The sequence below is a fragment of the Electrona antarctica genome, assembly GCF_951216825.1.
Source record: "Electrona antarctica genome assembly, chromosome: 15".
Lineage (NCBI taxonomy): Eukaryota > Metazoa > Chordata > Actinopteri > Myctophiformes > Myctophidae > Electrona > Electrona antarctica.
In genome coordinates, this window is record NC_136796.1 from 38,849,281 (window position 1) to 38,866,328 (window position 17,048).

At 43.1% G+C, this 17,048-nt stretch overlaps 1 protein-coding gene across 1 annotated transcript in view; it reads right to left on the minus strand.

The window, feature by feature from the left end:
- Nucleotides 1–17,048, minus strand: part of slc66a2 (solute carrier family 66 member 2) — a 41,314-nt gene that overhangs the window by 10,513 nt on the left and 13,753 nt on the right. The window contains exon 4 of the mRNA XM_079521790.1: nucleotides 10,069–10,285. Coding sequence (XP_079377916.1) covers nucleotides 10,069–10,285 — 217 coding nt within the window. The remainder of the gene's footprint in view (nucleotides 1–10,068; nucleotides 10,286–17,048) is intronic.

Sequence of the window (17,048 nt, forward strand, 5' to 3'; positions counted from 1 at the left end):
GCGTGTGCGCAGCGAGAATGATATTACGAATGACCGACCTGGCTGGATACATATCAGTCAGTGATCCATCCATTGTGGGACCTGCTTAACGAGCAACGGAGAAAAGGCAAAGATCTGACTGTCCCCCCACCCCCCCACCTCCTCCCACCCCCACCATAGTTGTATACAGTACGTGCACAATAATTTATGACCACAGATATGCCCTAAAATGGGCATATCATTTAATCTCGACATTAAAAAAAAGGTGCCTCGTGGCCCGGGTGGCTAGTGTAGCGGTCTGGGCACCTATAGGCTGCTAAGCCAGCCTGACGGTGTGTCGCAGGTTCGACTCCCGATCCCGACGACCTTTGCTGTACATACTGTACACAACATAATTATATCTTTAACCCATTTTGACCTGAGAACAGATTCTAAAAATTTCTTCTACATCCTGACAGTTTTCTGAAAAAGCGATTTTTCAAAAAATAGCAGACCTACAAGCTCGTAGCTTGAGCTTGTAGATCTGCTATTTTTCAATAGCTAAAGCATAACATCATGCTTACACCAAAAGGGGTTCCCGCCCAAAATGGGTTAAAAACAAGTTTCAGTTACAAGAAAGTCAAGAAGGGAGGTCTTGCGCCATTTTATCAGTACAAAGGCACTTCAGGTGTGTAAACACTAAACAGGATTCTTTTCAATCCATGTGTTGTTGTGGGCCATCTCCTCCTAAGTGCAGATGAGAGGAAACGCTGTGGTGTGTGTGTGGTCGGCCTAGTGGAGACTTGGACAGCAGATCAAAAGGTTCCCGAGCACCACTGCTCCATTGTGGATGTCAGGATCAGTGTGTGTATGTGTATGTGTATGTGTATGTGCGTGCGTGCGTGCGTGCGTGCGTGCGTGCGTGCGTGCGTGCGTGCGTGCGTGAGCCTGCAGGCTAAATAAGGCTTTGACACAGCTATCTGGCGTGGTGGGATGCAACTCCTGGCCAGAGGCCTTATAAGGGCACAGTCAGTTGGCAGTGAGCCCCATCTCTTCATTGTTATGTATGAGCAGGGTTCGATTTACTGGGGGTGTCAATGCCTCTCCTTTAGATATCCCCCCCTCTGGATTCATTGTTATGGTCCCATTCCCTGCTTCTGCTTAGACTGATGAAAATGTTGAATTACAAAACAAATATATTTCACATATTGTCTCACAATGAAATAATTTAATAAAAAAAACTATGCTAGCCCCATTAAACCTGGCATCCCTCTTTTGGGAAATTAAAAAATAAAATAAAGATTTTTGTGAAATTGCAATTTTTGCTATAAATTGTACAAGGAAATAAGTACAGATTACAGAGATTAAGTGGTTGAGAAAGTAAGTGTGTGCGTGTGCGTGCGTGCGTGCGTGCGTGCGTGCATGCGTGCGTGGCGTGCGTGCGTGTTTGTTTACTTCTTTTGCTTTATAGCAGGCTGGCCAGAGGCAGCTGGGTCCACAAGCAGGGGATCACTTACTTAATGACGGCGGCAGCAGGCACGATTCACAACAAGCATCATAAAACCCATTAGCACAACCTCCATCAAGCACCCACACCCCCCATCTGAGCTGCACCTATAGCGTGTGAAAACGTGTACGTCACCAAGAGGAGGGCGGCGTCTGAAAAGCTAGGGACGGCCCTCTCGTGGGCATTCAATTCTAGCCCACATCACTCAGAATAGAGTGACGGTGGTATGTTTTTGTAAAAGAACGTCGGGCCCAAATACATTACATGGACAAGGAAAATGTTGTGAACAAACACGGCTGTGCTTAGATACTTTGTTGAACGTTATGTCTCTGCGCCCGTGCGCCGTACAGCCGAGATCCAAGCCATTCTACGTCTTTTTGTAAACTCGTCAATCTGGGTTCCTTGATGCTGCCTCCATGCTGGAAAGCTGAAAATCTAATTCCGTTTTCTGGCTCATTCCCTCGACGTGACCTGCTGCGGCACTTATTTACTGAGCAAGTCTGCACCATTGTGAGGTCAGTTTAAAAAAAGAACGTATACAAGCACACTGGATAGTCGCTCAATGTAAACAAACCAGACAAGCCAACAAGTATGGCGGCCGCTACCACGTGACACATATGTTGACGCCCCCTCCAGGAGACCCATCCCTTATTACCCTTCATTTGATTTAATTTCATTCATTTGTATCCCATCTCAGTGTAATAAACTTCACTTTGTTTTCCTGCTGCATGCCACATGATTTGGGAAAGTGCCAATATGGATGAAGCTATTATTATTAGTGCTATACTACACAGAAGCACCGCCAAGCATCTCTCACGCAGTGAAATCCTGAAGGTACATTTTGCCACTTTCAACCTTATTTTTGTGTGGTGCAAACCACTCCAATAACCAGCTTTGTCTGTATGTTTGTGTACCTGTCCACTCAAAAAGGGAGCATGGTTGCTATGGTTAGTGTGTGACGTCACTGTTGCACCACTCAGTTCACACGGGTGTGATTTTTGAGTGGTGCAAACCACTCCAACAACCAGCTTTGTCTGTATGTTCGTGTACCTGTCCACTCAAAAAAGGAGCATGGTTACTATGGTCACTGACATTACGTCAGACCACAGCTGATCAGGCTATATAAGACCTTGCACCACTCAGTTCACACGGGTGTGATTTTTAACATTTGGAAATGGGTTTGTTGAAAAGAATAATGTAAAATAGTGAAAATAGCCTACAAAGTATATGATCTCCGAGTATGAGAGAGAGAGAGAGAGAGAGAGAGCGAGAGAGAGAGAGAGAGAGAGAGAGAGAGAGAGAGAGAGAGAGAGAGAGAGCGAGCGTATGTGAGAGAGATATATGAATGTGGTGGTTCAGCATCATAACATATGTATGAGAGTTACTTATAATGCAACCCTCTAATGGCCCATTACAGTGACGGTAGTTTACGGGTGTCCAACACCTCACCTAAGTAAGGTTAACCCATTTTGGACTGAGGTCGATAAAAAAATAAATCCTAAATTTTTCTGAAAAAACATGTTTCTATGTCAGTGGTGCGGATGTAGAACACGCACATCAACAGGCTGGGTGCTGGGCTAAAGAAACTTCAGTAGGTATTGGATGGAGCCCGCACACCATGGGTATAAGAAAGACGTTCTTTATTGAAAATTCTGACAACGTTTCGATCTATTTGATCTGACCTGATGAAGATCAAATAGATCGAAACGTTGTCAGAATTTTCAATAAAGAACGTCTTTCTTATACCCATGGTGTGCGGGCTCCATCCAATACCTACTCTATGTCAGTGGTGCTCAACCGTTTTCATGTCAAGGACCCCCAGAATTATCTCTATTGGGCCGTGGACCCCCATCTCAAAATATGTAGTTCCAGGGACCCCCCTGAAGCCAATATTTTAGTTAAAAATGTTCTCTCTGAAATATATATTCAAAGATTTGCGCCACATTTTCACGACTTTTCAAAAATAGCAGACCTACAAGCTCGTAGCGCGCCACTCGGTGGCGCGCTATGAGCTTGTAGATCTTCTATTTTTCAATAGCTAAATTATAACATAATGTTTAAAACACCAAAAGGGGTTCCCGCCCAAAATGGGTTAAGTAAGGTTAACGTGCAGACCCAGGGGGGTGAATTAAACAACAGATATATAACACCGTCACCGACTGCTGCCTCAGAAGCACGACACCCCGGGGACCCAACGCTCCAGACATGCAACTCATCACCCTCTCACTTGACTCTCCGTTTTGTCATCAATCTTCCATGTATTTGTCGCCGTCTATAATTGATCGCACGGCTGAGCACTGATGCCACGTTGCCGATGCAGGTACTGTATAGAGAGCTAGTCTACTGTACATCCTAGTACAGTTCATTATGCTTTTTCAAGGACTTGTTTGAGAACGTCTTTGTGGACATTTGCAATTGGCTCCCTCACTAAACAACAACTAGAAAAACGGTGTGGGTTCGAGAAGCTCTCTACTCGATGATGATGTATTGACCCACATGTCACAACCCCCACCCTCTGTCTTCCTATTGGTTGTCCCACATGATGTCACAGTCCCCCACCCTCTGTCTTCCTATTGGTTGTCCCACATGATGTCACAGCCCAGAAGGCAAACGGCCCGGGAATAAATAACAATGTACGATAACAATAGTGGACTCGCTACTCGAGCCCACAATAATAAAGTCTGTAAAAGCGTGTTTTAAGAAGTGATTTAAAAGACTGCATTTGTTGGTCTGATCTCCTCAGAGAGGTCTTCTAAAGTCCAGAGACTCTAGTGGCAAAGGTCTGATGGCCTTTTGTCTTCCGTCTAGACTTTGGAACGTCCAGAACAGCCGTCCTGCTCATATGGGGTTAAAAGGTCTAGTGATGGAGGAGCGAAGGGTCTTGACCGAGCCCTGTTGTATATACATAAGTAATCAATTCATTCTTGAAATCAATTCTAAACGAATAGGTAATCAATGAAGGAAGGCTATGTCTAATGGGCTCTGCTCTTTTGGTTGGCTGCGTTCTGAATTAATTGGTGTAGCTTTTTGTTTTGCCAACATAATATGGAATTCCAGTAATCTGGTTGATAAAAGCATAAATGACTTCTTCACCATCAGCCTGGAGTTACAAAATACTTAATTTTAGAGATGTTTCTTAGCTGTTAAAATGGCTGGACCACCTTATTTAACTGTGTTTAATGATTGATCACTGTTTTGGCTGTAGGCTTTACAGTCAGCTAAGTCAGCAAGATTGAGCTCGAGAAGTCGAGATTGAGCCACCCAACAGTGTAAATCATCAAAACGTGCTTTAAGTTATTTGGCAACTATAATTCAGATAAGTAATGGATAGGTTAGTAGTGTATCATCGACACTACAGTGTTTATGGATAATATGGCCTATGGGAAGAGTTTGAATAATATGGGGCTGAGAAGAGAGCCTTGCGCCACCGTAATTCACCTGTGCCAGGTGGAAAATGATTGTTCTGATAAATAAGAAGAATACAAATAACCAAGTACAAATACAGCAAAATATGGAGGATTAAAATGGGGCAATGTCCTGTCTGAGCAACTGAAAGAAGAGCATTAGTGACTTCCATTAGAGCGGTTTGTGCACTGTGGCATGGCGAGAACATGACTGGAAGTTTCTAAATAATGCTGTCGTTGTTCAAGTCGTCACAAAGTGTTTCTCCACAACTTTCACTAAGACTTGGGATAAAAATGGGAGTTTAGAGATGGTTCTAAATGTGCAAAAAAATAAATACGTTTTTAAGAAGTGGTTTGATGAGGGCACGAGAGGTAAAGAACCATTTAGGCCTGACGTCAACATTTTAAAAATGTCTTCTAAATCATGACAATTTTCTGAAAAACCTCATGTTTCTATGTCAGTGGTTCTCAATATTTCATGTCAAGGACCCCAAAAGTTCTATGTAATTGGCCACCGACCCCCATCTGAAAACATGTTGTTCCAGGGACCCCCCCAGAAGCAAAGTTTCGAGTTAAAAACGCTATAAGAATACAAATAACCAAATACAAATACAGCAAAATATGGAGGATTAAAATGGGGCAATGTCCTGCCTGAGAAACTGAAAGAAGACCATTGGTGACTTCCATTAGAGCGGTTTGTGCACTGTGGCATGGCAAGAACATGACTGGAAGTCTCTAAATAAACAGTTTTTCACTAAGACTTGGGATAAAAAAATGGGAGTTTAGAGATGGTTCTAAATTTGCAAATAAATAAATACGTTTTTAAGAAGTGGTTTGATGAGGGCATGGGAGGTAAAGACAGATCACTTCAAGGGAAAAGGCCCGCTCTACTCAGACAGTTTCATATAGTTTCAGGCGTGTGCTGGGTGCAGAAAATAGTGTCAATTTTGACACTGACGAAGGCCTGCGTGCCGAAACGCGTTTGTCTGTCTGGTATGACTGCTGCTGCGGAGCACTTTGATCATTAAACAAAGACTCTTACTCGACTGGATGTGCGGATTTTATTCATTTTCTATAGGTAAAGACAGATGGCACATAACCAGTGATGAGGGAGCCATTTATAATGGAGAGAATGCTAGAGCAAACTGAAATCAAACTAAACCATGTCTTGTGAGACAGTATCTATTCTAGAGGGTACCAGTACTTAATTATTCCTTCCCAGTCTGTGCCAATTATGCTGGCTTGGTTGTATATTCACACATTAAAAAATTTACAATTGGTTGCTGCCAAGCGTGTAACCTTAACCCTAACCCTGGAGGATAGTTTTGTATTATTATTATTATTATTATTAAAACACATTGCAGCTGTCATGACAGGGGTTCTGCTTGTTTACAATGTCTAGTACTACTCACCCATTCACATACAAACATTGCTTGTTTACAATGTCTAGTACTACTCACCCATTCACATACAAACATTGACATTCACATACCAAACACGGAGGCAACCATGCAAGGTGGCACCAGCCCACTCGTTGGCAGCAATTAGGGGTTCTGTGTCTTGCTCTAGGACACTTCGACACAATACGACACAATACTCCTGACCCGTTGTCGACGGATGGAACATTTTCTGTGCCGACAACATCCTGTGCTCTGCCTGAAGTGTTTAATGCGTAAGTATTCAAATAGCACAGCTTCCGAGAGACGCGTGGCCACTTCAAAGCGTTACTATAGTCACAGCATGGGCATATTGGACAGGACATAATTGGGAGGAAGTCAGTGCTACAGTATGTGTCGTTTTCTTTGTTTTTTATTTTTTCAGCCAGGACAAGTTAATGGCTTGTGGCCGACTTGCTTTACAGTTACACGTGTACTGAAACGTGTGGCACACTGGCAAACACACACGCGCATGTGTGCGCGCATGCACATAACATCAACAATGTCAGCACAACTGAGGGGTTGAAGGCTCAAGGCTGGGTGGTACAGTATCTGGGAAGAGGAAGAACATCCGCACACCAGTTTGTAGAGCTCCGAGACTTACTTTATTTTAAGGCAACAATTAAATGCAACGTTTTGACCGACAAGGTCTTCATCCGGCAAATGATTTGCCTGATGAAGACCTAGTCGGTCGAAACGTTGCAGCTGCATGTTCACGCACGCACGCACGCACGCACGCGTCAAGCCAGCACACACACACACACACACACACACACACACACACACACACACACACACACACACACACACACACACACACACACACACACACACACACACACACACACACACACACACACACACACACACACACACACACACACACACACACACACACACACACACACACACACACACACACACACCTTGTAGTAAAGTAACCTAGCAACAGCGGGCAATATTCCGGCTCAACAGGTTGAGCACAGAGGGAGGATAGATGGATAACAAACAATGAAGCAGAGCTGCAAATGACATTGTCCACTGGTTTCTAAGGCCGGCTGAGGACAGCTAGGTGTAGGAGGTTTCTCCCACAGAAACCTTGCATCTCCACATTTCAATGTTTTAAATGTTTTTCCGTTAGTTAATGCCCTGCTTCGTTGTATGACTGAGTCAAGCTAAAGTAGCGGAAATAGTGATGTGTATAGGCTCACAACCGTTGTGAGCTTGAAGATCGGCTATTTTCGCTCTACTGTATAAAGAGTTAAAAAAACGGAAATTTCACTTTCAAACAATGTTTGGGGTCATTTTAACGTCCACTCAGGCTTTCGTGAGCACCCCGGACAGTTTTTAAGTTGCGTGATTCAGTATTTACTTACTAGATTTTCCTAAAAAATATAAATATTTATCCAATGAAAACAAAAATAATTAAGCTTGTGACTAAATAACTACAATGCATCCGTTGGAACAAAAAGGTTATTTTCCTGAAGAGTAACGGTTTTGGACAAACAAGGTTTTCTGCCCAACAGCGACGACGTTCGAACGGAGGAGGAGGCTGCCACGCTCAGCGGTGCGAGGTGAAGCTCTGTGGACCGTCAAGAGTCACTAACTGTCAGGCAGGCAGGCAGGCAGGGATGACAGAAGGAAACAAACAGCCGACAGGAACAGGCCCAGCTGGTATCTGGAGTGCCCGGCCGGGTTAAGAGGACAGGCAGCTTGGCCAACAGGCATGAAGACACCCACCCAGTAGAGAGGGAAGGACACTGGTGGGAGGTACAGTAGAGCACACACACACACACACACACACACACACACCTACCAAGGCTGTTTGTTCTGTGGACAATGGAACACACATGCACGCGCATGCACGCACACACAACTTTTCCCAGACAGATTTAACGGCATCTCAGGTTGTTGAGAACTCTTATTTTGAATGGTCTTCAATGTCATACACGTCATACAATGTCACACTGGCATTGGTCCTGGGCGCCCCTGGAAGTATAGAATTTTCGGGTATAGCGATAAATAGTGTTAATTTGAGGCTAAATACAGGGACGCCAGCCGTCTCTCCCGGGAGTTGATTATAGTCCTCTCCCACAAACCATAATGTCTTACAGATAGAGGTAATGGATAAGAGACTCGCACCACATGAGAGACCAGACAGGTTTCAGGTTGTGTACAGGTTGCCCCGCATTAGGTCGTTCAGAGGTTAGCTCAGTGTCCTAATGTGCCAAGACTGGGACGTTGGGGTTCAATCCGTGGTGGTCATTATGAAAGACTAGAAGATGCTTCACACTCAGCCTTAAGGGTTGGAGGTAATTACATACTCGTGTCATGTCCTTGGGCTGCACTTGTACATCAAGCTGCCTCTCTCCACAGAAACAGGACCTGTGAGCCATATGGCTCGGGAACAATTGATTTCCAAGGCTACAAGCTTCCCCGGCACCCCGAGCCCAATCAACTCCAGTTACCATGTATTTGGCATCTTCCAACGAAAAAGTAGCTTCGGTGTACGATGACCACTCCTGGCAACAACACATAACAGAAGCCTTCATTGTGGTACAAATAACCATGAATAAATATCGAATACATATGGAACGGCCGATTCATCACTTTATCGATTTTTTCGAGGAGAATGAAGAGTTAGCGTCAACAAATTGCTCTCAGAAGACGCTGTGTCCTCGCTGTTCGTGGCAGCACGAACAGTAAGTCAGATACCATAAATACTTAATAATAAGTACAGTACGTGTCAGCGACTCAGCGTTAATGATGTAACACTTCCTGTTATAATGACCTGTCAGGGAGAGGTCATTAAAACAGATCCAGGGCCAGCAGGTTTTACATAGAGCAGAGGCTAACTGGACCTGATTCATTATAGACTGCTGGTCATGTCAAAAAGGTGATTTATTCAGGAGAGGGGTGGAGAATCCTGGCAGCTGGATGATGGGCAATAATACCAAAGCCAGGCTGAGAGTTGGAATTGTTTCCGTCTATTTTCTAACAACCTGCACTCTGAATCTCTAAAGAGCCATGGTGTGTGTGTGTGTTTGTGCGTGTATGTGTCATATTAATCCATAACTCAGAGATAAATAACAAAAACCTCACGTGTGTGCCCCGTGACCCTCTGTTGTCTATAATGGAAGCAGCTCTCATCAATCAAGAAATAATGGAAGTGATAATGAGAATGTAATGTCCGACCGAGGTTACGGCGCTGAAAACAACTTCATGTTCATCTTTATATAATTGGTGCTTAGTGAGTCATACCTGCGATGAAGTGGGTGAGGAAATGAAAGTGTTTTGCGGTTTTTCATTCATAACGAGTCAAAGGAAACCTCTTGTGTCTAGACAAGGTTATCTATCACAGCTGAGGAGGACGTGAGACAATATGAAAAATATATGACGCACAGAAATGACATTTCTGTTGGCCCGTGTGAATGTGCTCGGTTTGCCGATGCCAGATGTTTTGGGTCTGAATACCGATCCCAAATCTGTTGTTTTGAACCGATATTTCCTAAAACTCTGCTATATCAATTCTGATCAAGTTTTTCAAAAACCGAAAATAGCAGATCTACAAGCCTACAGCACGTCACACATCAGCTGCATAATTCCCGATATACCAAGGTCAAATAATAGCCGATATGCTGTATATCGCCCAGACCGGTATATTATGATTCAAACTAGGCCGTCTCATTGGTGTCGGGCGGCGTGTGTGTCGAGCGTGCTTGGCTCTAGATTGGTTGTAGATTGGGTGGGGTGGGGTGGGTACCTCATGCCCTCGGTGGACTTGTTCTGGTAGTTGCAGTAGAGCTGCGGCGTGCCCAGCATGGCCTCGGTGAACACGGCCAGGAAGCCCAGACTCTCCACGAACAGCGCCGAGTCCAGGAGCAGGTAGGTGACGTAGGCCGCCAGCAGCGTGAAGGTCATCACGCACTGCAGGTAATCCACGAAGCGACTCCACGACCAGAAGTGGTTCCAATCAAAGTCTGAGGCGCGTGCACACGCACGCGCGCACACACACGCGCACACACACACACACACACACACACACACACACACACACACACGTTTATTTAATGGTTGTTGCTTGCCAAAAAGAACAGATCCAGAAGCTACCTTTAGCTAGCTTTTGTCAAGTAAAAAGTAAAAGCTAGGTGCAATATACCATTTTTAGCTGTAGCAACGCAGCTAAAACTGTATATTGTTAGCTGTGTATAATGTATATATATAACTTAGCTTATAGTATTATTATATAAGACACTGTAGATACAAGACATGTCGGTCGGTTGCAGCTTATCAGTTTGTTCACATGAAACATGCAGAAGGCGCCATTGATTGAGTGTACAGTAGTTCATCAGGAGTATGGCTCGGCGACACGACTTCGAATCAACATAACGATAAATTCAAACCTTTGCCTCAATCACCATTAATCCTATATTTACTGCATATGCATATACTGATGACATCAAGGATCTCCATATATGGGCACAAAAGTGACAAGGACCAACAGATACAGAGATCTCCAAATATGAGCATATCAGTCGGATCGGTGCAAATCACAAACGTAAGTGTTTTAAGTGTAAATAACAGATCTACAAGCTCACAACACATACATGTCGCATTGTGATGTGTTGTGAGCTTGTAGTCTCTCTGTCTTTGTGTGTACCAAATTGTATGATGATAAGAGAGCACCTCACTTCACAAAAGTGTGATGTTTTTGAGGGGCGCTAGCCCCTCCTATATACAGCTGAAAACAAACGGTTAGACTGGTTTGCCCCCGATAACAATGAAGCCCTAGGATGGTGCCATACCGTACATGGTTTCCTTCATGGTCGGTGTTAATGTGTTAATGTAATGTTAATGTAATGTTAATGTAAAGCACTTTGATAAGAGGCATGATATAAATTCACCACGGCACAGCTCCTCCTCTAAGATACAGTATCTTTAGGCTACTGGTGCAGCACACGTATTCCAGCTGTTCCAATAGGAAAAGGGGACCGAGTAGAATAAATCGAGGAAATCTAATCACGTTACCGCACTGCTGTATCTCAGTCCTCCAGATGCAATTCATTTAATCCTGTTTAAATGAGGTTCTGCTTTATCAGGAACCCACATCTGGAAACCGCTCTCCCTACAGGCCTCTACAGTGGCTAATACAGTAGTAGGAGACATGGGCTCTAAAAGCGATTAAAACAAGGGAAAGGGCATTGTTCAAACTACAGCTTCAATTTACCCCACCACTGAAATATTATTAATTTAAATTAATAAATGTAAATTGTAATATTACAGAGTGGGTAATATCCAAAGCCAAACAATGGAAAGGCTTATATGACATTTGAGCTTCTGATCCATGGGCATAATTTTGTTTTATTAGCAGACTGCTGGCGAGACAACCTGACATTTAGCAGACGCACGTGTGCTAATCTCTTCTTCTCTTCCCTTCTCTTCTCTTCAAGGTCAATAATAATACGTTTTTTATTTTGTTAAGCTTTCTGTTCTGTTTAGTTAGGAGTGCAAGATGGAATGTCTTTGTGGTATTGAAGTGAATGGATCGCTATGCGATGGACAAGGTCACACAAATCCCATAATAAAGGAACGTGAATGACTTTCTAAAGGCAATTCAGGCCTGGCTCCGGCATTCGAGCTCATTCCTTTTATAATGGGCGTCGGCATCGAAGATGTCCTTCATACCTAAGTGTGTACAACATCAACTGATCGAATCATTTCACCATGTGTTGACAAAGATGAGATACATTTCAGAGCTGGGTTTTTCCATTTTATCGCTTCATTGGGACAAGAAACAGTAAAGTGGGGAATATGTGTCACAATATGATTCATACTGTATCCCAATGCGTGACACATGTGCAACACTAAGGGATTTATATATGATGATACATTGCAAACTACGTTGGTTCCATCAATCCAAGCAGAACACAATTGATCGATTAGTCAATAAAATAAACATGCTGAAAATGCACACGGCTTCGCGGCCCGCCATCTGACCTATAGGCCGCAGTGGTCAGTGGCTGGGCCGTGAACATTCCCAAGTGGGCCCTATTCCAGAAAAAACACCTGGATAGACAAATATAATACAGTTATGTACAGTACATTCAAATATGATGCGTTCAACACATTTTAAACATACTTTTAGTTGAGCAAGATTTACCACCTTGAAATACCATTTTCAAACTTATTTTCATGTAATTAAATCATTATAAGTTGGCACCTTTTCCATATACTGCATCTCATTTGTGGGAGAGTTCAGAAACCTGTCTACCAATGACATCAATGGTGATTTCCATGCTAACTGACTATGGGCTCCATTTTCGTCACCGCTAAACCCCTTATCCCTAAACTTCTTTTCCTTTTTTTTTTTACTATTTTGCAAAACATTTTTGAAAAGTTAAAATGGCCAGTCTACTAGCTCACAACGTGCCAATGTAGATTGGCTCGTTGAACTATTCAAAAATGTTTTTCAAAATATTAAAAAAGGCAAAGAAGTTTAGGGATAAGGGGTTTAGCGGTGACACAAATGGAGCCCTAAATGTCTGTTCTCTTCCTGAAAGGTTGAAATAGAAGCCAGTGGTCTTGCTAACTATGAAATATTGCGCTCTCCATGGTTTTGATTATAACGCAGATGTTCTGTGATCATTTCTGACTTCACAAGCACCTCGTTTGGAATATTAACGCTTCTAGAGAGACATAAGATGAGGTAGCGTGGGTTACTAAGGGCCGCCCGGTTTTGGGGGGTAACGGGAGGCAGGGTTTTTCAGAAAACTACTACCCTGGGTAAATAAAAGGAAAAGAAAGACTGAAATAAAATCTGCCTCATCTGCGTGGCACTCTAGCGCCCTTTATTCTGAAAAAATCCCCGGCAAAAAAGTGTTAAAATGGCCATTTAGTGAGGACCATTTATATGAACATACATGTAGGTTGGAAATGGGTGAAGTGGTCCTTTAACAGACAGCATTGAGAACATGTACGGTATATCACTGATGATACTCAGCTATTATTGATTTCTTGTTTGTATTTTTTGCCCTAGAGGGCAAGTCATATGCGATCAAAGCATTAACTGGATAAGCCACTATGTTGATGCAGAATGGCTGTTTAAAAAGTAATAATATTGTAGCATTGCGGGTTGTTTAGTTGGCTGAACTGGGATTTCTCGGTGTCTGCTATGTTTTATTGCACTTCATTATTTACTTAGCGCGTGCAAGGGGATGTTTATTGGGTTTAACAACGTGTCATGGGGTTCGTGACATGTGTTACAGTACATGCCGTTATAAATGTTTAATTGCCGCATCCCCGTGATAGAGATTGGTAGCTAGCCGTGTTGAGCCTCTCTCCAGTTTCCTCATTTAACCGTGTTGTCACAGACACATTTATGTGAGTAACACAATAAAAGAGATTCCAATCAGCAGAAGTTGTCAGCACGGATTCATTCCACCGGTTGTTACCGGTCTATTTCTGTTCCATCGCTATGGAATGTCGTCTACAGTAAGTCCCTTTCATGAATGTTCATCATTTTTCAGTTCTCAAGGGCTCTGGCAGCTGTGGACCCCCCATTCTGGCAGCTTGACAAGGGTACAGTAACCCCTGTGTAGAGGATGCCTGGCCTGTACTGATAAACAGCCTGGCACAGAGAAAAGGCAAGGATTGGTGACAGTGTAAGCCGTGTCACCTGGCCACAAAAACGAATGATAAATAAAGCTTCACACACACTCGTCAGAGTTGTCAAAGAAGACTTATATATACTGCAAATCAAACGTATGGTTTTGTGTAAGATTTGTCTGCAGCTACAGTAATTGGTCGTTATCTTCTTAAATTGACACCATCAGGTGTGGATCTCACTGATGAGCAGATATCTTCGATGCCACTGATTGCCACTGTGAGGTCCTTGAAGGGGCTCCTGGGGGTAAATGATTAATAGTTATGAAGCAAATTGCGAGTTTAGATTGGGATCCCAAATCATATCAAATGGGGGTCCAACCGTGGCCTAATTAATGGCTAATGCAGCATATAAAACTGGGGGGGGGTCCTTGAAATTAAAACAGTTGAGAATCACTGCACTATGCCCAAACATCATCAGAAACACTGAAAGAGGCTTGTATAAAAAAGTGTGAGGGTTGGGCAGAGGAAGAAGGCCTCAAGCAGGGTGCAATAAGAGGCCAGTTTCAAACAGGGGGTACAATAACAGGCCCATTATACTCTACATGGAGTAAATAAGCAGTGTTTATCACAGTACTATCACTGTGATAGCCTCATCTCCCTCTTCCAACCAAGAGGTTTGGTCATTGTGTGGGAGCACCCCGGTGCCGTTTACAAAAGGCCCACGTGGTGCCCAAGCGTTCTGTACACAGCTCTGCTCTCTGTCAAATAGAGCTGTGGCACAACAGGTAGGCAGACAGGTCAGAGGAGCAGAATTCAGTTGGGTTTTTTTACCTACTGTTCCCTGCCAACTTTGGCGAGAAGTTGTAATGTCGCGGAGGCGGTTGGTATAATCGCTTGCCACCCGTCACTCAACGGGAGAGCCAGAAAACATTTTTGGGGAGAAAGTAAACAGGTGAATTTACTGTTGTTGTTTTTTTCCAACAAGCTTCATTCTCAAATATTTCAAGTATGAGAGCTTGTTTGTCCATAAGAAGGAGCAGAAGAGAATGTAAATCAGACGCTGAGCTGTAAGCAAAGCATCTGTTATTGTGTAATGTGCATTGGGGCCTCCACATCCCACTGTTAAGTCTGTTATTGTGTAATGTGCATTGGGGCCTCCACATCCCACTGTTAAGTCCCACTGTCCCAAAAAAACATGTTTGTTTGTTTGTTAATATTTTAGTAGCTTGTCCATGAAAATCCTGGATTTTTTTTCATTCTTCATAACCCCACTAATATAGTGAAAAAGATGTCGTATCCTTCAGGGACGTTTTTGGTAGTAAGAAAAATACTTGAAATGAACATTTATTGACCTGTTTTTTTTCTTCCCCCAGAGCTTTTAAGCTCCACCATGGGGGACATGTGGACAGGGATTTTAAATGCTCCATGTATGACCAGGTCAGGTCTCAAGGTCTAAGCCAGGTCTCAAGTAATCTCTAGGGAAATAAAAAAATAAATCTCTAAGCAGAAAGAGCTGCATCGACAGAATAGAGGTGATTTTTCTACAAAAACACAGCAACATATTTTCTCCCCAAGGGAATAAAAACAATTGATTGCCAATGCACCTCTGTAGCATAATTAAGGCTAATTTGTACAGTTCTTCATCAGTCGTCACATACAGTATGCCGTTCGAGAAGTCATGCTCAACAAAAATGTGTTTTCAACTGAACAAGTGCCGACACAGTGTTTTCTGATCTGAATAGTGAAAGTTGCACTCAAGCAAAGTCAGAACAAATGTTATGGTCTTATGGATACTGCGTTACCAAACAAAACATTTCATTCTCATTCTCACTTTGAGAAAACAAAAGCTTCAGCTTTTCTAAATCATGTCATCAGTTAAAAAAAATCATTAACTTGTGACACAAATAGTGATTCTTCCAAAGAGGCCATATATTACCTTCAGGGAGTATAGTAGAGAATGTCAGCTGTTTTAGGGGTGATGTAGACAAAAGAATACAAAGGTTTTAGCCATAAGCACACTGCCTAACGTAGTGATGTCTAGTGATTTTGTGATTGCGCAGAGAGCTTTCTAGCGGACAGCATGGTGAGAGGGTAATGGGCAGAGTGCTGCAGAGGGAATCAGAGGGAGGCTAATAGAGGAGCTATCCAGGGTCCTGAGATTACAGAGACCCAGAGATGTGCACGGAGGAAAATCAATCAGGGAGCAGCATGCTTTTTTTTAACCCATTTTGACCTAACTGCCAAGCTACACCAGGCTTTTCGTGCACAAAACGTGCGCGTTTACCCCCGCGAGTGCGTTTAATTTAGGTCCAGTCCTATTTTTAAAAAACGCACGCGCGGGCCGCGCATTTAGGGCAAACGCGCGAGAAAAGCCTGGTGTAGCTTGGCCGTGAGATCAGATTCTAAAAATGTCTTCTACATCCTGACAGTGTTCAGAAAAAGTTGACGTTTCTATGTCAGTGGTTCATCGATTTTTCAAAAATAGCAGACCTACAAGCTCGTAGCGCGCCACTCGGTGGCGCGCTATGAGCTTGTAGATCTGCTATTTTTCAATAGCTAAAGCATAACGTAATGCTAACAGCAAAAGGGGTTCCCGCCCAGAATGGGTTAATATATATTCTTCTCTCCATATATCATCCAATCGATGCATCCCACTTCTCACTTCCCACTTCTGGTCTCATTGATTAACAATATTATGAATTCAAATGGGTATGATTGCACTCAAAGTAAAGTTAGCTGACCTTCCCATGGACTGAGATTAGAAAGGTATAACCCTCTCCTATTTTCCGCCAGGGGTACACTTTTTAAAAATCGACCTGTCCCTTAAAAATAATATCTGTTGCAAAAGCTATACTGTATATTGTCATTAAAACAGGACAGGGCTACCAAAGTGTGCCTGTGATGCAATATTGCAGTGGTTTTGCAGTGTTTAAAAAAAAATAAAACAAACAAAAAACATTTTTATGAACGTCAGCCAGTGCCATGTTTTCCCAATGCTATCTTACAGAAGCAGTACTGTGCATGCGGATGGCGGTTGACTGGCCACAGGCTGACTAAAAAGCAATTTAAGCCCGATTTAAGCGGTTGTTTCATCGCGCTCCAAAAGTTTTACTTTCCACTCCCAACATTTTTCATCTG